This window comes from Dermacentor albipictus, chromosome 2 (assembly GCF_038994185.2).
Source record: "Dermacentor albipictus isolate Rhodes 1998 colony chromosome 2, USDA_Dalb.pri_finalv2, whole genome shotgun sequence".
In the NCBI taxonomy this organism is placed as follows: domain Eukaryota; kingdom Metazoa; phylum Arthropoda; class Arachnida; order Ixodida; family Ixodidae; genus Dermacentor; species Dermacentor albipictus.
The window spans coordinates 58,716,506-58,743,054 of NC_091822.1; the positions used below are offsets into that span (position 1 = coordinate 58,716,506).

General features: G+C 45.2%; 1 protein-coding gene and 1 pseudogene across 1 annotated transcript in view; both read right to left on the minus strand.

Annotated features, from left to right (window-relative positions):
• Positions 1-6,519: 6,519 nt before the first annotated feature.
• Positions 6,520-26,549, minus strand: part of LOC139055939 (chymotrypsinogen A-like) — a 63,435-nt gene continuing 43,405 nt past the window's right edge. Inside the window, exons 5-9 of the mRNA XM_070533610.1 lie at positions 22,141-22,339; positions 13,300-13,429; positions 11,155-11,293; positions 9,403-9,542; positions 6,520-7,156 (exon numbers count right to left, since the gene is read on the minus strand). Coding sequence (XP_070389711.1) covers positions 6,947-7,156; positions 9,403-9,542; positions 11,155-11,293; positions 13,300-13,429; positions 22,141-22,339 — 818 coding nt within the window. The 3' untranslated portion in view covers positions 6,520-6,946. The remainder of the gene's footprint in view (positions 7,157-9,402; positions 9,543-11,154; positions 11,294-13,299; positions 13,430-22,140; positions 22,340-26,549) is intronic.
• LOC139056476 (U2 spliceosomal RNA) lies at positions 21,173-21,351 on the minus strand (annotated as a pseudogene).

The window sequence follows — 26,549 nt, forward strand, 5'->3', positions numbered from 1 at the left end:
CGAAATGCCTTCTGGCACGACCTCATATTCGAGTGCGCCAATGAGTCGGATGATCTTGTAGGGTCCGAAATAGCGGCGTAAAAGCTCCTCGCTAAGTCCTCGTCGGCAACCCAAACACGGTCGCCGGGCTGGTACTCGACGTAGCACCGTCGAAGGTTGCAGTGTCGGCTGTCGATCCTCTACTGATTCTTGGTGCGCAGGCAGGCGAGCTGTCGGGCTTTTTCGGCGTGATACACGGCAACGTCGAGATTATCTTCGTCGGTGACGCGCGGCAGCATGGCGTCGACAGTCGTGGTCGGGTTCCTTCCCTAGACCATCTCGAACGACGACATTTGAGTTGCTTCTTGCACTGTCGTGTTGTAAGCGAAGGTTACGTACGGCAAGACGCCATTTCACGCCGTGTGCTCTACATTTACGTACATTGGTAACATGTAAGCGAGGATCTTGTTCAGCCTCTACAAGACCATTTGTCTGCTGGCCGACGGGTAGGCGGTGTGGCGGCGTCTGGCGATGGAATCGCGGTGTTTAGAGGTGGTGCGGATGGGGAATCTTGCGGCGTGGGACTGCGGCGTATGTCATCGGTTCCGGCTGGGACTGGCGCGAGAGCGGCTGCACTTCATTAACCTCAAGTGATCGCTGAACCTCTTATTTGACAATGTCGGCAATTGAAGCCACTTGAGTGTGCAACCTTGGAAAGAGCATTTTCAGTTCCTCGCGAATGACCGCTGTGATGGTATCTCGCATGCCATCACTGCCGAGTGCTTTAACGTCGGCGTATTTAAGGCGGTTATATAGCCTTGCCCACATATTGGGCGTCTTCTCAGCGGTTGTGGCGTCGGAAGCAAATTCAGCAGCGGTCTTGACCGGGTTGCGTGTAAGTACGACGAAGTGTTCTTGCTTGACACCCCTCATCAAGACAATAACTTTCTTCTCTTCTCGCATGTCGTAGTTGGCGTGTCTGAACAGGCGAGTCATCTCCTCCGTGATAATCCCTATGTTTTCGTTGGGTAATTGGGATTGTTCTCGTGAGGACGTCTAGCAGAGCTTCGGCCCTTTCCTTGTGCAGAACGCTCGTAAAGGTTCGCATGAAGCCGTTACGAAATAGGCCCCATGCTGTCAGGGCAACTTCCGGTTCTCAAACCACTTTCTGGCGGCGTCTTTTAAGGCGAAGCATACGTGGCGCGGCTTGTCCTTGGAGTTCTAATTGTTGAAAGTCGCGATTCGTTCGCAGGTCTCCAGCCAGGTTTCTGGCTCTTCAGCCGATGATACACGGAAGCCGTGTGGCTCCTTGGGCTTTTGAAGCACGTTGGAGGAGGCTGGGGCTTTAATTGGGGTTGTAGACTTGACCACGATCTTCTAGGTTGTCTCAGGTAGAAATACGTGTTGCGGGGGCAGACATTTTAACTTGCGGCTTGCTCCATGGTTCTGGATGACGTTGGTGTTTTCTTTGCGGTCTGGGCCTTGATCACGGCTAGACGGGGGCTTCCGGTACATGAACGCAAATCACCTCCACCAGACGTGACGTAGTAGTGACGGTGAATAATGCAGTAACAAAACTGTAAATGACAAAAGTAACTTTTTATAGGGCGTACTTGTGCCCCGAAAAGCAAGTCACCTTAAAAGAAGAGGGAAAGCAGCGATCTTCGAAATCTGATCTGCGGGTCAAGTGCGTTGGTTTTTATACATCGGTCATCAAAGGTTCCAGAGTAATCGCAGGTGCCCGGGTGTCTTCCAGAGACTACTGCACAATTCGCGTCGCTCATACTGATTAGACATGCTTCGGTGACAACAGACAACCGATAGAACCATCGATAACATCCGAGAAACTTCCGATACGTGCAGGTGCGTCCTGCGCTGAGCCATAACGTTTAACATTTGTTATCCGCTGAAACGTAATCCCGCGAAAACGATAAACAAGTACACGTGTCAATATTATTAAGGGGATGTTGCGAGTATAAAAAGACTACATTTACAATATACATATACAGGCTGAGTCAGGGTATTTACGATGGCTGACCACCAACAACACGTCGCAGCTATCTTCGTCCTCTCTCTTCTTTCATCCTTCCGTAACAGGACCCCCTGGTGGCGAACCGCCGTCTCAGCTCATGGTAGGCGAATAATTGCGAGCGAAGTATGGCTTCAGCCGCGAAACGTGCACGACGTAAACAGGCGTCTGAATTGAGGATGCATCAAAGTGTAGCGGCGAAATCTCGTAATTTACGCCGTTAGCTTGGCGTAGGACTCGATAAGGCCTTGTGTAGCTAGAGAGAAGCTTCTGGGAGAGGCCAACCCGACGTCATGGTGACCTGAGGACAATCCTTTTCATTACGTATCGTTAAAAGAAAAGTATTGTTTTCTTTATTAAATCGGTAACAGTGTTTCGCACGTATGCCAAACAATTCCTATTTCATCTCGCGAAATATGGTTGCAAGATTCTTGGGTGTGCTAGAATATATTTTGCCAGATGGTACCATATTGTGTATAACTATAATATCTTATGGTTTTTTGGACGACTGGCTAGATTATTCTTTAGGATTATGTATGCTGTGTTGGTATTATATTGTACTATTTTCACATTGAAGGTTTTTTTTTGTATTCACTATTTCATGAATTAGTGTTTGTGGTGTTTGACATTCCTATCTGTTGCTTAATAATATTCTTTCTTTTTTCTGCTATCTGACTGGAAGTTTCTTTAGGCCCTTGTGCTCTGGGACATCCTTTTATATCTTCGAGTATGTATTACAATTTATTACTTCAATAAAACATGATTACGGTTGAAGTTTTTATTCTGGCGTGCAGAGCGTTGAATAACTGGGCCCGTGTTCACAAAAAAAAGTTCTTACGCAAAAAGTGTTAACAAAAATGCCTAGCCACAAAAAATGTGCTAGCCAATCCTGATGCTGGACATAGGAAGGTGGCTGGCGAATCGCGAACATCACTTATGAGCCACAAACTTTGTTAATTAGATCACTGAACTTAATTTTCCTGAGCAGAGGCACGAATGCAATTTGTACCATGAAAGCAGGACAAGTGCATAAAGAAAGGGAAGAAAAAGAAAACGAGGCTTATGAGTGCAATCTGTAGAAAACATCCCACCGTACATGTGCTTTATTTCGTGATAAGAAATCGCACTCCCCTATTCACAAGAAGAGCGAGGCCGCGCTTATGTACTTGTTACACTGTTTCAAAATTTGTTGCGCTTCTATATAATGTTTTCGAAATTGTCCAGTTTCCATGAGCAGTTAGACGCGCTTTATCACAGAGAGCGCCCAACATATCCACCAAAATGCACCCTGACATGCCACTAGCGCGCTTGTCTTTAATATGCCTGTATTCTCAGGCACGCTTCTTTAGGTACTGCCGTGTTTTGCCAGCATACTCACGCTTGCACGAAAACCAAATGCAGTAAACTACACCGTTACCACACAGCACAAAAGTGCACAATCTTCTCTGTATACTTAGCGAGGCATCTTTGTCTATAAGGACTTAGATAGCACGGACTTGACGGCAGACTTTTGAAGACTTTCTGAGATGCCGAAAACGAAGCTTTCCAGTCACTTCATCTGCGAAGGCGTGATTAATCCGATGCAGGTACGCGATAAAGCAAAACTTTTGCGTCTTGACCCCGTGCGGCCATACTGAAATCTGCACCTCGAGTGTGCACAAAGAAAGAAGCATAAAGACAAGTTTGTGCCGTGTCATAAAGGCATCGTGTATTTTGGAGCAATCGTACGACAGTTAGTGTTTAGGGCAAATCAGCGTATAGAGCAAATCTGGCTGCGCGTACACGAAAGTCTAGTTTAGAATGTCAACATGGGGTAGTAGAACTTATCTCCCACTGGAGATGAATCTGGGAACATATACGACAACTGAACTACGAAAGCGGGCAATCAGTGCCCTAATATATTGCCTGGAAGCGTCAAGAATTGCAAACCAGTACTAGGGCGCTTAAATACGTTTTACGTCACATATACAATACCAAAGCGCCCTTTCCCGCAGTTTAGAGTTTATGCGCAGTGTGCCTAAAATACTCTTGGTCTGGTTGCAACTTGTCATATAACATTATTGTATATATATATATTGTATCGCACACTGTGTTTACTTGAACTCGATTTGGACAGCAAGTGACTGCCAACCAGCCTATTTTTATTTCGTTTTGTAGGACATGGCAATTAGTCACTGTGCAGAGGATGCGTGTTGAAGCTTGCAAGGTACCACTTCGAACTATCTGTGAGCTATTCTTTAGTGCGCTCGCACTTTTCACACTTACATTGCTATACTTTTGTTTCTTTCAAGCTTACTTCATTGAATGAGCCTCTCTTTGTTATTTATTGTTCGCCTAATCGAGAAGGAGTAGCTGGCCTCACCCATGTTGTCACTCTTTTTTGCGCAGACACATTTATTAAAAAGGCTCATTTATGGTCTGAGATTCTAGCAGGGCTCCGCATGCAGGTGAGTGTACTCAGTGCATATACAGACCCATGGATATTTCCTTGCAAAAATGCTTGACGCCATCCTGATCACGCTGAAATGTAAACTTGCGTGGCATTGCAGGTCAAGCAGCTTCGCGAACACACCTATACTATGTATAATCAGGTTCTTAAGTTCGACCCACTGAGCATCACTAAAACAAAATTTGAGCCCCACAAAAAGTCGAAGTCTATTCGCAGGGTTCTTGTAACAGTGGTGAACGGCATATGAGGTAGGGCCTGCTGTAGTTTTGCTGTTTTCCTGTAGGCGCGTGCGCGCGTGTTAGCAATCGATACAATTGCTTTGTCGGCAAACCAAAGCCGCTGCCGCTGTTTATTCCGTAGAGGGAACGCGAGAAGTAGCAACGCTGTGTTGTCAGCTCTGGTTCCCTCAGAACGACAAAATGCCATGGACACTTGGAACTCGCAGAGCTTTTTGAGCGTGCCTACAGTTGGCCGCCGTGAAGTCTATATCTCTGAAGAAGATTCAGGTTGAAGAAGGAATCCTTCGCATGTGTCGGATAGCAGAGTTGGTGACCTACAGAGCGCGCAAGGAGGAGGCACAGAAGAAAAAAAATTGCACACGCACGCAACGCAGGTAGTGGTTAAAGAGTTCGCTAGAGTGTTGGCTTCAGCGAGTTCGTGGCGCTTGATCTACGTACAGCGCACACACAGATTCACCCAAGCCACCACTATAGCAAGCATTGTGTCCACTACCAGCGTCGCGTGCGCATGCCATTCTTGCTTCCGTGTCTCGTTTTCGCGCGCGCTTTACGCAGAAAAATACGCATCACGACCTCGCCCTAGCCGCCACTCTAGCAAGCCTAATAACTTCTGGCATCACTGTTTTCCCGTTAGACTATGGAGGATAATATTTGAAAAAGTGATAGCCAATATCATCGTCAGGTCTGTGGCTTCGTGTAACTTATTACTAAATAGTTATGGCAAAAATAACTGCATAATTCCACTTTTGTTAAGGTATATTCCGTTAGTGAACACTTTTGGAAGCTAAAGAATCACAATGAGTGGGGTCACCAGTTAAAAATAAAACTGATGTTCTTACGTGTAAACATCTGCCAGCCTGTAAACAGCAATAGGGGCATTTTTTCCTGTGTGGCAGCACGCGCACAATTTTTTTTTTCTCCTGTGACCAAAGACAACGGTGCTCGTATTGTCCCATTACACGGTCGCACTCAGTGTGCGCGATATGCACTGCCCTCCCTTATTATTATGGTGAAGGCATGTGGCAAAGTGAACGGTTAAATGACTCTTCAGTGGCTCTAAAACAAGTTAAACAAACTGAGACACTTCAAATTAGTTCATTTCGTAAATTGAGCAACTGTACACAAAATATTCCCTTATATCTTCAATATACTATCAATGAATGTAACAGAGTTGTATATTAATCGTACCTGCCTACTGTTCAGAAGTTCTTGTGACGTTTACAACACTCGGCATCTTCTGTGATTTTAGGAATGTTGCGCCATGTATAACGAAAAAAACGTTTATGAGAAAAATTTTAAGTGGAGCTAGATTGCAAGAAATGCATGCAGAAAGAAAATGAACTCTCATGATACTTGCGCCGGCTTCTGGAAGCAGTGGAAGAGGCCATATGCCAAGCGGGTAATTGCTTTGAGCCAATTTATTAAGTATAGTTCCTCGCGGAGGCGAACTCATCGTTAAAAAAGCACAGGCGTATGCCACACAACATGTGTGCTGGCAGATACGTTCTTATTTACACGTGTCATCCTTCCTCCATCGACGGCGGTATCTGTACAAGTTTTCGCGCTGATTGCTTGCCAGGTATAATTTGATTAGACTTGTTACATTGCTGCTCGATACGCGCCACTAACATTGTCATGCAACTACTGCCGCATTTTCCACAACTTCGTCGCCAAACATATTTAATGAATTTATTAACGCAGAATTAAATTTCGTTGATTAGAATACGCCACCGTAGTCCAGCAAAAATAATACCCTTCCCATTTTGTTAGTACAAGGATCACTCTGGAATAATAATTTGAGCGGGGTGACTTAGATATTGTAAGTAATATTTTGTTTTCGACAACGTTTTAGGGTGATTTAAAGGACCTCGACGGTAGTTTGTCAGGTTCAAAAAATTTCGTATTATGCCATGCGGAAAAGTTTGTGATGATGACATTTTTATTTCAGAAAGCAGCACATTTAGCTCGCTACACAAGCGCTCGGTGCCCAGTTGCTGACAGGGCGAAGTAAAACAAGATACGTGATTGCAGCTTTTAGGGAGCTTGGATCTACGCATTGGACACATGATGTTTCTGATGTGTCGACGGCAGCCGGGTGTTCATCTTAGGGTAACTGCTTCTAACACCTGACGGCCACGCTGTTGTCGCCAGCAGAAGCCTAGAGTTCACTGCTTGCAACACTCACGCCGAATGTTCGAGCGGACTACTTTCCATAATGTGGGAAACGCCAAATAAGTCAGCACGCACATTTCAACGTCGAGATGCGCATATCCTTTGAACCTGGGACGTGCTCATAGCGTCCATGTAAGGGTAAATGAACGTCTGGGTGTAATGCGAAACCTTGGTAGCGATGAGTGGCAAGTGTTCGAAGCCGTCACGTCGTGGTCCGTCGGACACGATTCCATAGATTACCCAGTGAGTCGGTGCACAATAGCCCACAACTGGACTACCTGTGTCGCCCTGGATGTAGACAAATGAAAACAATACGAAAATGAAACACAAGAAAAATGATAGCAATATGAACGCCATGTGTTTCAGGCTCCGTTATTGGCGCACTGGACTACTACCAGTAAGTAAACCGTAATTTTTTTTACAAAATATCAGAATGGGAGAAATCGGCAGCAAGTACAACAATCCAAGTCATCATCATCAGTCTATTTTCGTCCACTGCAGAACGAATGCCTCTCCCTGCGATTTCCAATTACGCATGTCCTGCGCCAAGCGATTTCTACTAGCGCCTGCGAATTTCCTAATTTCATCACCCCACCTCATCTTCTGTCGCCCTCGACTGCGGTTCCCTTTTCTTGGCACCCATTCTGTAACCCAAATGGTTCACCGGTCATCTAACCAACGCATTACGTAACCTGCCCAGCGCCACTTTTTCTGTTAATGCCAATTACAATATCAGCTATCCCCGTTTACTCACGAATCCACACCGCTCTCTTCCGGTCTCCTAACGTCACGCCTAGTGTTCTCCGTTTGATCACTCTTTGCGCAGTCCTTCGCTTGTTCTCGATCTTTGTCAGTCTTCAAGTTTCTGCTCCACATGTTGACACCGCTAGAACGAAGTGGATGTACACTTTCTTTTCATTGATACTGGTAAGCTTCCAGTCAGCATCAGCAAATGTCTATCGTATGCCCTCCAACTCATTTTTATTCTTCTGTAAATTTCGTTCTCATTATCAGGGTCCCCTGTGAGTAATTGACCTAGGTATACGTATTCCTTCACAGACGCTAGGGGCTTACTGGCAATCCTGAACTCTTGTTCCCTTGGCCGGCAAATGGTCATTATCTTTGTCTTCCACATATTAATCTTCAACTCACTCTTACACTCTCCCTGTTACGGTCCTAAATCATTCGTTGTAACTCGGCCCCAGTGTTGCTGAACAGGACAATGTCATCTGCAAACCGAAAGTTGTTGAGATATTCACTATTGATCCTTACCCCTAAGCCTTCCCAATTCAATAGCTTGAATATTTCTTAGAAGCATGCAGTGAATTGCATTAAAATAATTGCCTCTGTCTGACCCCTTTATTTATAGGTATCTTTCTACTGTCCTTGTGGAGGATTAAGGTAGCTGTGGAATCTCTGTTGTTACTTTCCAAGATATTTACGTAAGCCTCCTACACTCCTTGTTTACGTTATGCCTCTATGGCTACTGGTATGCCTACTGAATGAAATGCCTTTTTGTGATCAATGAAAACCATATAAAGAGGCTGATTGTACTCTGCAGATTTCTTGATTATCTGATTCATGACATCTATGATATTCATTGTGAAATATTCCATCCTGGGGCCAGCCTGTTCTCTTGCTTGGCTAAGGTCTAGTGTTGCCCTTATTCTATTGGAAATTATCTTGGTGAATATTTTATTCAATACTAGAAGTAAGCTAATGGGCCTATATTTTTCAATTTTTTAACGTGTCCCTTTTTGTGAATTAGTATAATGTTAGCATTCTTTCATTTCTCTGGGTGCCTTGAAGCCGTGCGACAGTTCGTATACAGGGCCGCGAGGTTTAGAAGCATCATGTCTCCTCCGTCTTTGATGAATCGACAGATATGCTATCTTCTCTTACCGCTTTTCTCCCTTTTCATGTCTTGTAACGTCCTGCTAACTTTGTCGCTAGTTACAGAAGTAGCCTCTGTCACCTGTTCATTATTACTTGGAATCGAAAATGATGAAAAACCAATGGAATACTAGAACAATGCAAAATAAAACAGGGCAAGTATACAAGGGGCAATATCTGAAAGTGGCTAATGGTGCAATAAAACATATTTTGTTTTTATTATTTCAGTGTCACGACAAAAAAAGCTCCATCAAGGCTGCACATAATAAGTGATAATGTTGTGATGTATCCCTTGTTTCGCATTAAAGAAAACAGTAACAAGCCAGAATAAATAGCAAAGTAACTTCTTGAAATCTGGCGGTGCAAGAACTATATATGCACAAACGAAAATTCTGCCAATGGTATTTATATCTTATTGTAGCTTCCTATTTAAAAATTTGTTGTCGTCTTAGCGATAGTCACTGATCCCGTTAAAATATGCCCAAAGATGATTGAGAATCTGTAGTAAAGTTAGCTGTAAAATTCTCACCCATTGTGCGTGTAACAATTACAGAAAACGGTTTCTGCTTCTTCGAGTCATCCTACATTTCTAGAGGAGTACAACCGAAGCAGGTTTAGATAGGAATAGACGAATGACTTACGAAAATAGATGGCACATTCTTCACGTAGGCGCACATTATGGACGGGTCCGCCGTCTTGTTGAAGTAATCCAAGCACCGGCGATTAGCGATAGAACTTGTAGTCATCTGCTTTAACGTTTTCGCCTGGGAGCAATTTTCACCTGCATTGATGCACATGGTAAAGTTTGACAGCTATTCTTTTGTGCCTATATCAAAAACACTTCGATCGATCCGACAGAAGGCACACTGAATTGAGTAACCGTTGTATAAGGAACTAAACTTTCGTGGGCAGTGCATAAAGTGAGGTGACATCCTTTGCTTTTGATTCATTTCAGCAACATATTCCACGAGTGTTCCAACCCACACCAACTTTTCTACGGTGATGCTATATACGATATTGTTATTTCAGCATGCATCGAATATTAGAAAACAACCATTGTCCAAGAAAAGATTAGGGTTGTAAGCAATGTCTAACAGACCGCACGCGGCCACAGATAGATTCTGCAGTTCAAGACCTGAATCAGTATTTCACGGGCTTGTTATAACAATATCCCCGTATCTACCGCACGGTGCCCTTTGATACACTACTGCCTGAAGCTACTCACGTATCTACAAAATGTTCCCGTGATGCTTCGCCTCGGTCACAAACGGCTGCTCACAGCTGGCGTTACCTTCTCTGCATTTTAACGACGCGTTACAATACCGCCTGAGAACCGTTCGCTTCTGACCAGTACTTTTAGTCTTTCTTTGGATGCCTCACCGCCCCGTCGTCATGTCTTGGAATCTTCTTTCTCGCTACTCTGTGCTTTACAAGCTTTCACACAAATTCACCAAGGTCACATACAAGATCGCCCCTCTTGGTCTGTAGCTCGCAATGTTCGGTGCGCTCTAATGACGTCGTCATTGTTTTTCTTCTGAACCCGTGAGTCTCCGTCACAGCACCTTCCCTTCTCTAAGCACCAAGTTGGCGCTCTGACCACCGGGAGTCATATGTTAGAGGCGATTGCCGCACTCTGGAGAAGGCGCTTAGCTAGACAACGAAAACGACAATGGGCAAGGCACGCGTTTGTGGTTGTTGTTCATCTGTCATCTTGGAAGTGGCTTCGATGTGTCTATATTTTGTAAATATAGCTTTGTCTACTATTTTTCCTAGTCGCCATGCATATGTGGCTAGAAATGGTACTAAAATTATTGACTAAATGGATGTTTTAGAACATTGTCACTTGAACTCTTGAGATATGTTGTAGCATATAGACAACTCGCCAGGATAATCACGTAACAGCAACACAAAATTTACTGTAGACACAAGATCATAGACTAAAAAACATTTCGCGTTTGCCAATTAACGGACATTATTTCAATTATTTGCAGCTTTGCTTCTGGACGTCTTTTACGTGCTCCTATCAGCAGAATATGCACATGCATCAACTACTGTAGTAATAAGATAAATCAAAACCCTTACTAATATATCTCAACATGATGACGTAAAGTAGTTGAAGGGACATTTTATTACTGAACATAAATGAGGCATGCGAAGTTATTTCGATATGCAGAGGAAGAACACTGAAGAAGGCAATATTTGCCGACGTAGAGGCCGAAACTTCAGGAGCAACTTTGTTACAACTTCTTACGCAGGAAATATAGAATGCAAAGGGATGCAGCTGTTTTGTTAAAACAACCCTTTTGTTTAAACTGAACTGCGTGGAAAAACTCTACATTTGATCAAACGTTACAGTTGTTATAACAATATAAAAAAAAGAATCAAGAACTCACATTCCTTCCCGCTTCCCCACCCAGCTGCATACAGCTGCGTGTTATCGGGTAGCTCCGCATGTGTTTCGGGCAAGCATATTGGTTGTACCGTGTGACTGAAGGTAGCAGCTTCCTTCAACTTGATCACAGCGATATCATACTGAAACATTCAGTGAAATGCACAAAAGTTGCGTCATGTGTCCATCACCCAAAGAGAAATTGCTTGTATGCATACCATCGTGTTCCACGTAGCCTCAGCTATTCTTTCAAAAAAAGGTGGTTTAAGTTATGTGACTCAGAGGATGTGCATGCGGGCGGTAGCTGTCTCTAGTTAACAGTTCTTGATGTCCGCGTACTTTGCTAATTGGGCAATTGAAGGTATGCTAACTTTTAAAATTTACTTTCTTGACATAAGTGTGATTGTGAATTTGCCGAGTGTGTTAATGCAGCCAAAATAAAGTTGTTTCCACGACGATATATTTTTTCGTGCCTCCTTTCTCTATACTGTATTTCGTAAGTTATAAAGAAAGCCCTGAAATATAAAAAAAACTAATTCAGAGGTGATTTAACGGCATAACGCGTCTCGTTAAATTTTGGGATATTCCGCGCATGCGCACTAATTACGCGAAAAAATGCTGCGATTTCTTTTGCAGTTTCGCTGAAATCAACTAACACTTTGAAAATATTGAATACGGCATTTCATCGCTTTTGTGTACGTTTGTTGTACATAATAGTACATTTGCTGTACTACCTTGTTTATAACGCTTTACCCCTCTTATTCTATTCCTGAACTAATGCTTTGCAATTTTTTGTGTATACCATGTGATGAGAAATATCTCGTGTGATTTTTATCTACTCCAGCCTCAATGCTGATGTGGCTTTTATTGCGATATGGTGTAATCATTGCCTGCCTTTAATTTGAGACACCATGCACTGTAAATATATTTTCATTCGATCTGTACTCACAATATATCTGAGAGTATTGTTTGCTTCAATAAATAATTTCTCATTTTGTTAGCGTTAAATGTATATTTTCATACCTGTGTTTGCCAATTCGTGCCATCTTTACCGCGCCGTGGTCCTTGTCAAGCCCACGTAGCAGCATTTTGACCACGGCCCTCAAACTCCCGAATGTTGGAGTGAAGGTTCATGTGAAGATTCTAAGTACGAGATAAATGCCTTGGCATTTGGTGGCACATTTTCCTGGTCCAGGATCCACGATTCAAGCTGCGTTAACTGCTTGCAAAGTGCGGGAGCTCAAACGACAAGTATCCTGGTTCAAGGAGTGAAGTGAATGTGGTGTTAATACACGATTGTGTCAGAGACCAGTATACCTAATAGGTGCTAAGTGGGGGTGTTTTTGAAAAGAACTAATTGTAACTGAACAGACATACGAGGCCTACTTGATATTTTTGAATGTATTTTCGAATGTCCATTTCCGAATAATACTCTTGTATAGTTAACGCAAAATGTTGCTTGGGTCAATGATCAACGTAAGTAGTTACCGTCTGTCGGGCGCTTGTCGTACGTACACTTCAATGATGTTTTGCTTGAAATGTGCAGGAATTTATTCTTGTGGCATTCAAGACGAAACAAGGACGCTACACAGTAAGGCAGCACAGAAATAAATAATGTTTGGTTCTTTTCATGTCTGTAGTGTCCTAAAGTTGCCTCAATTTGAGATCACTGACAAATTTACCGTAGTTAATGAGAACAATTGAAATAATATGTAGTGTTCTTGTTGCACGTAACTGGAAACTGCGTCAACGCTATTCCTACATTAGTTGCATTCAGTTTCTCTGCAATCTGGCTGCTATTCAAAGCTTTCCGATCCAACTAAACTCTTGCTTAATTGTCGTTCTTGCTGCACGGGTGACAGAACTGTCACCTGCAAAATTCATTTCGATAAGGGGAGAGAAAAGCACAAGTCTGCATCGAGCACCCTTCTAATCTCTCCTATATTTAACTTATGTTCTACGATGTGCAACCAATGCCATTTATCGAAGTTTTTGCGATATGCGAAGATCTACAGCTAAAGTGTCAGCTCACACAGGTCCCTGATATTGGTACTATTTGACTAATAAAAAGAAAGAAATATCTAATGCACTTGCTCCGTGCTCATGCGGACTTATCTGATAGTTTCACAGAAACATTTTCAGCGTGCACCATTTCCTGTCCACTGCGGAAGCGCTTGTGAACGCATATCTCCTCTGCCTCGATGACCTGCTCTCCGGGCAGCCTGAGGTTTGTGAAATGGGAACCGAGATGGACACGGACTTCGCTCGAAAGCTTGGAGCTGCAAGAGAAATGCCATTGGAATCTTAACTCGACAATATCACGTAGACATGCATTTAGTTTCTAAAGAAGTTAAATATAACAACGCTGTCATGCGAAAACCATTACGGGAGCGATGTTATCACTCGCAAGAATGCTAGCGCCAACATTATTTTCCATGATGGACTTTACTGTTAGCAGAGCAAAGCTTTCTTTGCCTCTTACCACAGCTTTTAGGGTACTGACTGGTGGCACCTTCCTGTTGGCCGCCGTCTTGCACAATTTGACAATGCCGATTATAATGCAAACAAGCACGGGATTTAGTGTCAGCCGAGGTGGCCTGGTGCGGGGCAGGTGATGCGCGTATGCGTGGAGGTAAGCTTCAACACATGTCTGCCGTCGTCGACATGTAGTCTCGTAAATTCAACGTAGTATTTTTATATCATTATAACGTTTATCGTTATATGATTGTTGCCATGGTGTCTTCATAGCTCTGCTTTCTTTACTTCGTCGTCCTCATGACGCCGCTGTCCTCACGTCAATGCTATCCTCATTTGGTCTCTAATTCGCCATCATGCCATCGGCCTTACAACACCGTAATGATACAACTGTCATCATAAGGTGGTCATCATGCCCTCGTAATCATGCCATCGTGGTCATTTGCTCGTCGTTATGCATCCGCCCGTCTGCATTTGATGTCAGCCGTCTTCTAGATGCCCTTGTGTTCGTTTGATAGCTGTCACTTCGTCGTTTTCTGGTCCGCTTCATCATCTCATTGTTGCCATGATGTCACCATGCCGCCGTCGTTATAATACCGTAGTCAGCATTGCTTCATCGGCATGCGCGAAATAAATTTGCTCGAGTGAGAGAGAGAGAGAGAGGGGGGGCAAAGGAAAGACAGGGAGGTTAACCAGAGATTATCTCCGGTTGGCTACCCTGTACTGGGTGAGGGGCAGGGCGATGCAATAGGTGAAAGAAAGAAGGATAAAGAAAGGAAAAAAACGAAGCACACACACGCACGTACGCACGAACTATTTCTGTGGGCACTGTCACGCAGCCCGCAAAGCCGAGAAGTTTACATTAAGCAAGGCGTTCCCACTGAACATGCGCTCGACTTACTCGTGTGTTCTGTACTTGAATATGGCCGCTAAACAAGAATCGGGTTTTCGCCCCCAAAAAATTAAAGCATCATCATCATTTCACAGTAGGAAGGATTGTCAAACACGGATATATAAGATGAAAGGAGGAGGGAAAGTGAGGGGTTCGATTTTGTTGATCATGACTGCATAAAAGCAGTCAAAAAGTATTTAAATTTTGTGGGTTAACGTAACATAACCATGATCTGGTTATGAGGCACACCGTAGTGGGGGACTCCCGAAATTTGGACCACCTAGAGCTCTTTGTCATGCACCTAAATCCAAGTACACAGGTGTTTTCTCATTTCGACCCCATCGAAAAACAACCAACAGACAATAAAGCCAAGGAAAGCATCAAGGAAATTAGTTATGAATCATGTTTATATATCTATATATGAGTGTGTGTGTGTGTGTGTGTGTGTGTGTGTGTGTGTGTGTGTGTGTGTGTGTGTGTGTGTGTGTGTGTGTGCGCCTGTGTGTGTGTGTGCGTGCGTGCGTGCGTGCGTGCGTGTGTAAATGAAGGGGTCAGGACAATTAGTGAAAATCGGCGCCGGGCTTGGTTTTGATGTCCGACGCACAACACGATTAAGACATCTCGCATACTCGGGCGGAAGATTGCCGTCATCGGGAATAAGGGTGGGCGGAGTGGTGTGAATGATCAAGGACCCCAGTTAAAGGCGCCCAGATAGATTCGGATGTTTAGCTGTACAAATATATATATATATATATATATATATATATATATATATATATATATATATATATATATATATATATATATATACACTTAGGCTCCGCCATGTCTCGTTCTATCTGACGGGCGGGTTGCTTTTTCAACCAACCGATTGATTTCTCCGATTGGACCACCTTCAAGTGGCAGTTTCGACAAGTATTTGAAAACGCTGGTGGTTCGCTCCGCCCTTGCGAAGAAAACTCTTGATGCCCACAAACAACACTCCACTGAGACCTACACATCGTACTTTGAGGATGTGCTTGCACACTGTCACCGTGTCAGTGATGCTATGACTGAATAGGAGAGGGTACGTCATGTTCTTAAAGGCATTGGTACTGTGGCCTTCAACGCGCTATCCGTGAGGAAGCCGCCTACAGTCACTGACATCGTCTTGACGTGCCAGCACCTCGACGAGTTTGAGTCCGTACGCGTGCAGCCGGACTGCGAACACTGTCCTACGGCGGACCCTGACGTGCGTGTAATGATTCGAATGATTAGCCGCGAGAAACTTCAAGCACTTGGCTTCTCATCTCCGTTGGTCCTTCCTCCTCAGCGTTCTGGTGCAGCGTTGCGGGACGTGCGAGAGAAAAGTGCGAGATTGTAGCTGGCGCCACATCACCTGCTCTAATTTAGTGAGGGATTTGTGAGGCGGAGGATAGTGGAGTCGTTGCTCTCTAGTGGATAGTGGAGTCGTTGCTCGTTGTCCACAGTGCAATGTCCTCGGCATGGAAGGAGTGCGAGAGATTAGGTACTACGTTTAACGCCTTCGTCATGGGAATGAGTGTTATGTTGAAGAGCAGCGGCAAGAGGACTGACCCTTGCGGGATGCCTCTGCTGCCGAGTGCGAAGGTTGGGGAGGAAAAAACCCGAAGCTGATTTCTGCTGCTGTGCGGTGTCTTAGGAAGGCTGAAATGTATTTGAAGGTGTGCGGGCTGGTTCCTAGTGCCCAGATCGCTTCTAGGATGGTGGAATGGTTGACGTTGTCAAAGGCTTTGGTTAGGTCCAAAGCTAGTATTGCTCGCGTGCGTTTTGTATTTCGGGGGTGGAGGGCCTCTTCCGAAATCTGAAGCATAATGTCCTGTGTGGATAGCTGACTGCGGAAGCCAATCATCGTGTGGGGGAGTCACTCGTGATCAAGAAGGACCTCGCGTGCATGACTTGCTCGGCGCATGTTGATACTCCTGCTCATTGCCCCTTACCAACATAACCCCAGGTTGCTACCGCGCCTCCAACAGGCGTCCATTCAACGTCGTCTCTACCCACATACGCGCAGGTTGGTGTCGCTCCTCCGGCCAATGTCCCCTCGATACCACTTGAGCCTTCATCATACCACCTGACCGCACTATCTCCCAGCGTATCGAGCGGCCCCTACTACCCACCTTGGCGACCATCTCATTCTATATGCTATTACTGTGGTTATCACGGCCACATATAACTTTTTTGCCGAAAGCGCCAACAAGGTGAGCGTCGCGGGTACGACATGACTGAACGTGAAAGTGTGGGGCCAATTTTCAAAACCGGTGTTACGCGTCCCCTCCGCGCCGTTCGACATCTCCGCCCGCAACAACCAATCACATCGAATGGTTACCGCAGCACCAGACGCCGCTCACTTCCAACCGCTCCTCGTCACCACTCCAGCCTGAGTAAGGTAGTTTTCGGAGGAAAAACTGCATTTACCGACAGGACTATAGTTCCTCCAGCGCGCCCTTGTGATATGACGTCTGTGTTCGTTGAGGGTCTGCAAGTTGAACCTTTGATGGACTCTGGAGCCACTTTGTCTGTTATGCATGCTGATTGGTGTAAGCGTCTCAGGGAACTTACAATGCCTAACGATGGATCACTGTGGGTTGCAGCTCAAGGGGACTCTATCCGCCCTTCCGCGTTTTGTACTGTGCGTGTAGTAACCGACGGCATTATCCAACAAATACAGTTTTCTGTGCTGTCGCCATTCTCCCACCAGCTCATCTTAGGATGGTATTTCCTTGGCTCTGCTTCTGCTGCTATATGTTGTGGGCAATGTGTCGTACGTATTACCGACACTGATTATTCGCTTGGCGATGAAAAGTACAAGCCACTTCGGCTGCTCGTTGCAGAAGATAGCGTGCTACCTCAGGCTGTCAGCAAATTCTGACCATCACGTCCGACGTCATCGACCATGGATATGCGTTTGTATTACCTTCTGCGCGTTGTTACAAGAAGGGGATAGCCATTGTATCAGGTCTAGTTCGATTTGACAATGGATCAGCGCTTCTCGCCACAAGAAACGCAACACCCGAGAAAAGTCTCATTCCTAAAGGCGCCGCTTTGGCTAGCGTTGTTGATTCCGAGCCTCTCTGTGTCGTTCCCCTAAAGGCGACTCTCCCGGAAACGACTTATGCTGGACATTCTCCCTCTACTTCTGCTCTTGCAGCCGCAATCAGCCCCGACTTGACCCCTTCGCAGACGCAACAGTTACTTAGTTTGTTGAAGAGGCATGAAACTTCATTCGACGCCCAGCCTTCGACATTTGCTCAGACTTCCGTCACAACGCATAGCATTCAGACTGACGGCAGATCCATCGCTCGTCGGCGGCATTATCGGGTGTGTTTAGCCGGGTGCAAAATTATTGACGGAAACGTCACTGACATGCTTCAATGTCAGATCATCCGCCCCTCTGCTAGCCCTGGCTTGTCTCCCATCATTTTGGCCCGAAAGAAAGATGGCTCCGTGCGATTTTGTGTCGATTACCGAGCGCTCAACAAGATTACTCACATGGATGTATACCCTGTGTCTCGCATTGACGATGCCCTCGATTCTCTGCGAGGTACCGAGTAGTTCTCCAGCCTGGATCTGCGTTCAAGTTACTGGCAAATTCCGATGCGCGAAGACGACAAAGACAGCGTTTGCAACAGCAGATGGTCTTTACGAGTTCAACGTCATGCCCTTCGGCCTCTGCAAGGCTGCTGCAACACTTCAGCGCATGATTGACTCTGTTCTGCGCGGGCTCAAGTGAAAAACATGCTTGTGCTATATAGACGATATCGTTATTTTCTCACCGACATTCACCCAGCACCTGTACCTACCTAACCCAGAAGAGTCAACTCTTCTGTCCCATCTGGAGGAGCTTCTCACATGCCTCGCTAACGCTGCTCTTCAGCTTAACATCAAAAAGTACCGTTTTGCAAGCAAGACGATCAAGCTGTTAGGTCACATTGTGAGCAAGGATGGCATTCGACCTGATCCTGACGAAAGTTCGGCGGTGCTTTGCTTTCCTCGACCAGAAAAGACGAAATAACTGCACAGTTTCCTTGGCATCGCTTCCTATTTTCGCCGACTTATACGCGACTTCGCCTTCATAGCTGCTCTTTTACTCAACCTACTTCGTTCTGGTGCTCCCTTCGTGTGGTCACCAAAATGTCAATTTGCCTTTGACAAGCTGAAGGGCGCCCTCACATCTGAACCGGTCCTTTGTCATTTTGATGGGACTGCACCCACTATCTTGCGCACGTATGGTAGCGGCCATGGAATTCGTGCTGTTGTCCTCCAGGGAGACACCTCTTTGTGTGAGAGAGTCATTGAAAGTGCAAGCCGCGTACTCACACCTGCTGAGAAGAACTATACCATCACCGAGCAGGAATGCCTAGCTGTCGTTTGGTCCGTCTAGAAGTTTAGCCCTTGTCCCCGCATCCGCCATTTAACCATCGTGACACACCATCGCGCCTTATGTGGGCTCTCCGCAGTCAAGAACATGTCAGGATCTCTTGGTCGCTGGATTTTTCGTCTGCAAGAATATCACTTTGAGATCATCTACAAGTATGGTACAAAGCACCATGACGAAGACGCTCTTTCTCACTGCCCGCTTTCTACAGCCGCACTCATCAATGACACCGCAACCACCTCCAGGGACGCAATCCCTGACGTCACTCCTACGGCAACTTTGTCCTTCGCAACTCTTGACCATCTCACTTCTGAAGACCATGAATCATTGTCGTCTCAACAACTTGCCCATTCGTACTGTCGACATATTATAGACCACCTTCGTGGAGCTTCGCGCTCGCCTTGCACCATGCTCCGTCACCAGCTGACACAATTCAAGTTACAAAACTCCGTGCTGTACCACCATATCCATCATGCTGACGGACAACGCTGCGTGCCCGTACCGCCTCGCTGCCTTCGTGCTCGTGTCGTTCAGGCCTCTCATGACAATTTGACTGCTGGCCACATTGGCATCCTGAAAACATACGAGCGCATAAGAAATCGTTTCTACTGGCTTGGCCTGTCTACCAATGTGGCAACATACGTCTCTTCCTGCGCATTTCTCAGCCTCGAAAGCGGCGAACGTCAGCTCTTGCAGGGCAGCTACTACTGGTCTCGTGTTCTGCGGAACCGTTCAAGATTGTTGGCATTGATCTCTATGGGCCACTTCCGATGACTCCAGCTGATAGTCAATGGAAAGTTACAGCCGTCGACCACCTCATGCGCTATGCCGAAACAACTTGTGTCAATTCTGCATCTGCTTTGTAAGTCGCTACCTTCATTCTTCAACCCATATTCCTACGTCACAGTGCCCCTCGTGTCCTTCTTAGCGACCGGGGAAAGACATTTCTTTCAGAACTGGTAGGCGAAGTGCTGAAAGCCTCTGGTACAACTCACAAGGCTACTTCAGCTCACCATCCTCAGAACAACGGCCTGACTGAGCCGGTTTTATCGCAAGCTCTCTGACATGATAGCAGCCTATATTCAACCACATCGCCGAAATTGGGGCGCAATTTTGCCATTCGTCACCTTCGCGTATAACACCGCCGTCCAACGCATAACCGGTTACTCGCCCTTCTACCTTGTTTGTGGCCGTTCGCCCAGTTCCTTTATGACCGTTTCTTTCTTTTCTGCCCCTGTCAGTCCATCTCCATCTTCCTGCAAAGAATATGTTTCCCGCCTTGGCCATTGTCGCCAGCGTGCCCGCTTCAACACCGAAGCTAGACAACAGGACCGCAAGGATCATTATGACGCATTTATTCGCGTAGTTTCCTACCAGCCCCGCGATAAAGTGTTGCTATGGGCAACAGTTCACAGTGCTGGGTTGTGTGGGAAGTTTCAATATCGCTTTATTGGCCCATACATAGAGCTGGAAATGACTTCTCCCGGTAATTTTCGTGTGGCCCCTGTTGTTCCCTCACCTGACTGCAGTTGCCGCTCTACCGAAGTGGTCCACGTTTTTCGTATGAAGCCCTTCACGTGCATTCCCCGTACCTTTAGGCTGAGGCCAGGATGGCCGCTCTCACGCAGGGAAAATTACTGTAAGCATTTATTGTGCACCTTTTCATTATCCGTATATTATCATCATCATGTGTGTGCCCTTCTGCTGCATCGTGCGGGTGGTGGCAACATTCTAATATATCACGTCTGCGGAAGTTGGCACAAGGTTGTTCGCTGCGTTCCTCGCAGTCATGATGCCCACCTTTTATTACAGGCGGAAGGAGTTAAAGGCATTGCATAGAGTAGCTGAACAAGGGGAAACGAGAATACCCGCCTGTTTAAACGCGTAAATAATCTCTTACGCATTTGACACCAATCACACGTCACTGTGACGCGTCATCACGCGTCGCTGGCACAATGCAACAATTGATGCCGCTCTACTGTGCTGTTTATTTAAGGTCTAACACTCATGGTCCAATGATTGCGCAGCCATAACGTTGGCGGAGTGACGCATAGAACACTGACGAAGCGCTAAAAGAAAATTAAATAGGGAATTTGTTATTCAAGTCCAGATTTCTCTTGTTGCATCCAGTTATGTACAACCCGTTTTTAGACCGCCGTACATCATTTTGTATATTACTTCTGTACATTAGAAGTAACAACTTCACACGTTTTTACAGCGAAGCTGTATATGGTAGTTTCCAGCGGATCGATGTCCGCAAAACCATCGCCCGATCCCGAAAATAATGCAATACTTGGCCAACTTGCGACCGAGGTGAAGCAAGCTTCAAGCATTCCGCCAACTTGGACAATAAGTTTGTTGTCTTGGGTCCCTATACAACCCATATCCAGTATTAGCCTGATAAGAACAGATACTACACTTTAACCCGTGTCGGCCAAGCCTATGTTCGCACCGCCGTCTCTTGGTCGGCGTTCCAAGCGCTTCTGTATCTGCTTTCCTTCCGCATTCCCGTGGTGGCGGTCCCGTTGAAACATCACGCGTTTCTAGTTCCCTCCGGCTCCTCGGGACGGTGGTCTCTTGGTGCACGCGAGTGTATATAGCAGTCAAGGTAAATGAGTCTGTACCTATATTCAAAATTCTGCGTCACCTCGCTGTCGTATATGCTAAGCAGCTTCGCTGGCCATCCACCTTCACAGAGTGGAATGGCTCATGATTTTCTAAACTTTATCCTAGACCTTCGAATTGGGGTATGGGCACATTTTGCAGCGTCATGAGGCACCAAGTGGTGGTGCCCCAATATTTACTCGGAAAAATGCACCCAGCAGCTTTGACTGCGACTCAGGCGAGTGTAGGCCTACATTTATCTTCTGCGTGTTGTACCAATACGTCGAGCACTTCTCTCTGTGCCAAGACTAGTTAAAGCTTAATTATGTGAGCACGTACCATTCAATGGGCTAAAACTAATGAATTCTATAGTTTCCCGGGGCACATTTATCTCAACCCAGGGCTGTTTCTAGCTTTGAGCACAAGTGCGCTTTCTCAGCGTAGCACGCGCTGCTTATTGCATCACTATTGTATCGTTTAGAAAAAGGGTGGAAAAACGCTGCCGAATTCGCCATATAAAGAAGCATTGTCAAGAACGGCAACGGACATAAAGTGGAAAGATGAATACGACTGCTATGATGAAAATTATGGCCCCAAAGACGTTCGTTCTTGAGCTTTCTTACTCTATGCAGTGCGCGGCCGTCAATACGTGGTTGTCGCCGATGAGGACACCGTCGCAGAAGTGGCTTTGCGTCGGTGACGGCGCGTTCAAGTGCAGCGCGACCATCCAGGGCCACACGCCGTGGTCCGCATCTTCTGGCACCGCGTTTACTCGGACCCTTGGGGGCTCAGAGATGACGACGGGTCTACCGCACTCGCTGGCTGCAATAACGTGCCAGAAAACAAAGTTCCCTCTTAACGTTCTACCTTTTTCATAATGTGTCAGCGCGGCAGGTTGATGGAGTCCAGCGTAACACCTAAGACATCACTTATCACTTAGATATGGTTGGTTATTACTGCGGACAGTTTTCAGACACCTGAAGCTTTATGAACGGGCACAAAACTCTATTTACAGTGGCGTTTCACGCGTCTGCCTTATTAGCAATGTGACCAGCATGGCTGAGAGGGGCTCATTAGAACTTTATCTGGGCCATAAAATCGTTGAAGCCATTAAGAGGTGTTTACTACAGTGTCGTATCTTTATAACAATTTCGATGTGTCACGAAAAGACGTTGCTGGGGTTTAGACAATCCGCATTTACCATTACTCATGAACGAAGAATTTTACATACCGGTGATGTAACAAAATATAAAACCTTTCTGAATGCGCCTGAACAATGAAGATTGTGGGTCGTTTTCTCAGGGCGTTACTACACGACAAATGCTGCTTTTGTATAGGTACGATCGTGTGCAATTGAAAACAGTAAGAGATGATAACTTCAGGGAAGGTTAGTTAGTGAAGTTGCAGCGCCAGCAGCATTCACGAAGACTCGACATAGCTGGGCCGTTGATATCTCCAAGGCACACGTGCTGGCGCCTCTTATGTTGGTTAATATAATGGACACCTGCCATAAAAGCTGAGGCGTCCCTGACTGCTTTCATGAAAACATGCGAAAATCTACACGTCCGCTTTTCCGCTCACGCCACAAACTAGCATTAACCTATAAAACCAATTTATTCAACACTAAAGTAAATCATCCAAAGCTGTTTTCAAGGTAACGAATTCTATTCAGACACTATCTGTACATAAAAAGACAAGGACCACTCTTAATAGCTCAAAAGCAATAACACATATATGGGTAGAGAAAAAAAGTGACTGCCAAATAGAGACAAAGTTTTCATGATCACCTGCATAAAATAGCGCCAGTGATTGTCCACTGATAGTACTCAGTGAGCCACAAGAAACATTTTTTTTTGTTTCCAAGCTGCAAGGAAATTCTTGGTCGAGGAACGAGTGCAAGAACTTGGTACCAGAGAGCAGAATTATGCAGTGAAAATATGGTTTCATCTGTCCTAAACCTGAAGCTTCCTCGCGGGAATTTTTTAGGAACATTCAATTACATTGTAAAAGTATACACTTACGCCCCAAATTTTTCTCCAACATTGGGTTTGTATAGTCATCGTAATTTGTCATTTTTTTTCGAAATGTGCTGAACGCAATATGCCAGCCTTCGTCTGAAATCCTATTCTTCATTGCATTTTTATTTACAGCGGATGCATTCCTATAGAAACTGTACAAGGCTCCCTAAATGGGTGCGAATTAGATTCTCATACTAATTAGGCTGTGGATATTTCTTTCTTTTTTTTCGACGCGTACAAGTGAATGTAAAATGAAATAGATAATTCTTTTGTGCGAGCTACACACAGAAAACGATGTTAACTTTCGCTCCTGTACCCGAATACCGAATACCTTTCCTGAAGCCTCTTGGCTCACCAGCCTTTGAGTGCTGCCCTCGATTCATGAGGTTGTGAATACCCTTGGCATTCTGAGGCGTATTGCTCATATTCATTAAAACAGCTCTATTTAGGTCTCCCTGAAACGACTACATGCTGCTGCTGCAAGCTTTACCGACATTGCCAATAACCAGCCGCAATGGCGCAGTGAGGGCTATGCTAGCATATGTACAGGTCGCGAATACAAAATGCATAAATACGCACTGCTTGTAATGCGTTGTATCAGTTTCCATGATACATGAAGGAGGCATTCCTGCTCTGATAATATGACAATCTAGTGAACGATTGCGAGCCTGAATTGCTACCTAGGTGATCAGAGATACGTAAGATATGAGTTTGCGGAAAAATTCATTATGCAGCCACAAATCTAGGCTTACATTGGGCACGAACTGGCGTGGGGATACATTTTTGTCTCCTCCTAGCCAGACTGGGATGGCAGAGGTTAACATGTCTTTTGGAGGCTCTCGTTTTTTACCAGCAAAACCACCAGAAGGATTAACATGGTGCACCTCTCCGTTGGGGCAGCTGCAAAAGGCTACAATATTTATAAACCAGGAATGGGTCACGTCGGTTTTGCTACACCCTAAAAAATGTTCATTAGTTTCAAACAAGCGAGATAAAATGAGTGAAACTTGAAGCAGCCCGTTAGGAGATGAAGACACCAATCGAAAACACACACGACAGGACGAGCGCTGCACTGCCAAGTGCAAACTTTTTGAAAGATCACACAGCTTTTATAACACGTCAAAAAACACCAACAGCCAAAATGTTGAAACGCATGTGTACTGCCTACAAGTATAGGTGCTTCCTTAATATTTTTAAAATTTTTTATAAGCACTTATAGTTGTAGGCAGTACGCATGCGTTTAACCTTTCGGTTATCGGTGTTTTTTGACATGGTATACAAGCTGTGTGATCTTTCAATAATTTTTCCATCTTGTAGTACAGCGATCGTCCTGTTGTGTGCGTTTTCGATTCTTGTCTTCATCTCCTTCGCGCCGCTTCAAGTTTTACTCAACATGAAACAACTCGCTCACATCAAGTTGTTACTACTAAATGTAAAATGATAATACACACGGCGATATGTGCATTGAGATGTTGCAATAGGATAGCAAGGTATTTCATGTAGCAAGTGATTAAATTACATCGGTCACTTCGTTAGCTTAAAGCTTTTGTATGTCCCGATGTCGTGTTAGAAGTCTATGAATCCCTCTAGGGTTCAGCGAATAGCGCCTGTAGAGTACAAAAAAAAAACTTCAAGGCATCATGATAGGTTTCTTGTGATCAGCGTAGTGAACATAGAGAGCTAAGTGTATCCCACAAGCTTCTCAGTAGCGCCACAAGAGGTATAGGAAGATAGGCCTAAGCTGCTGAATTGATGAGTTGAACTGTGATGAGTTGGTCATGAGATGACGAGTTTGACTGGTGGTCTTGTTCATAGCATTCCTAGTGGACAGAATGGAACGCTTTCACGTATCTATATTTAGGTATGCGTTGATGAATTGCTGGTTGTAACCTATTCTGAAATCGTGAGGTTTGCGACGACAGACGACGTTGGTGAATCTACTGAGGTCGATGCACCCGCGTAGCACTTGGGTCATTGTCTTTGGTGTGCTAATTATGCGCTGTCACGCAGGTGTTTTTCATTTTTATGAGAGGTGGGTGAGCATCCACTTATCCGAATACGAACCTAAATGAGTAGCAAGTGTCGAATATCGAATCGCATATTCAAATGCAGACGCAGGAAAATTTTTTTGCGGTATAATCAGGTAATGGATTCCTGCTCACAGTAAAAAATACAGAGTGAACTATCACGGACAACTATGATCTGCTTTAAACGTAGCATCACTATAAGCGCCATAAAAGAACTGCGCGAATAGCGGCTCGACAACTTTAGAGCCTGATTGCAAACATGTTTTCCAAGCATGACAGGCTACTGTATGGCTAGCTTTCTAAAACCGCTAATAAATTGTTAAGAAATATCAGAAGTTGTGGACGAAGAAGGCGAAAAAGCTGGTGATGAATTGGGTAGTCGTAGGCACAATAAAGTACCCGTTACAAAAATAAAACATCGCTGGTGTAGCTGCTAAAGGCTGCTAAACATCGCTGTAGCTGATAAAACTGCACATGAAGAACTGCAAGAAAGACTAATTGACAGAGAAGATGCTGGGATGGCCAGTTAATAATTGGGCAAGAAGTACAACCAAGGGGCCTGAGTTTTCTTATTCGCAACCATATAAAGACAAAACATTAGGAAGGAAAGAAAAGCACAGAGCAAATTATTGGGATATTTTGACTGAAGTGTAAAACTTAAAAGCTAAAGGGAAATAACAGAGGAGGACGAAACTACATGCTACCAATGGGAGCCGAAACCACAATCTCCGCAATACGCGCGCTTTGCATTACCGATTGTGCAACGGCGAGGGCTGTTACCAGGTCCAAAGTGTACGGTATTTACACATATAAAAAAGACCAACCCCAACGTGTGTCAGTCAGCGCGATGCCTCCGCCGCGCAACCGAAAACAAAGCTTGTATTACCGAGCTTTCTCTGCAGTGCTCCGAAACTAACACGTTCTTTTGCCTGTGATCATTTGCGATACTTTGTTCAGCAGTCGGGGAAGCGCAACCCAATCTTAACG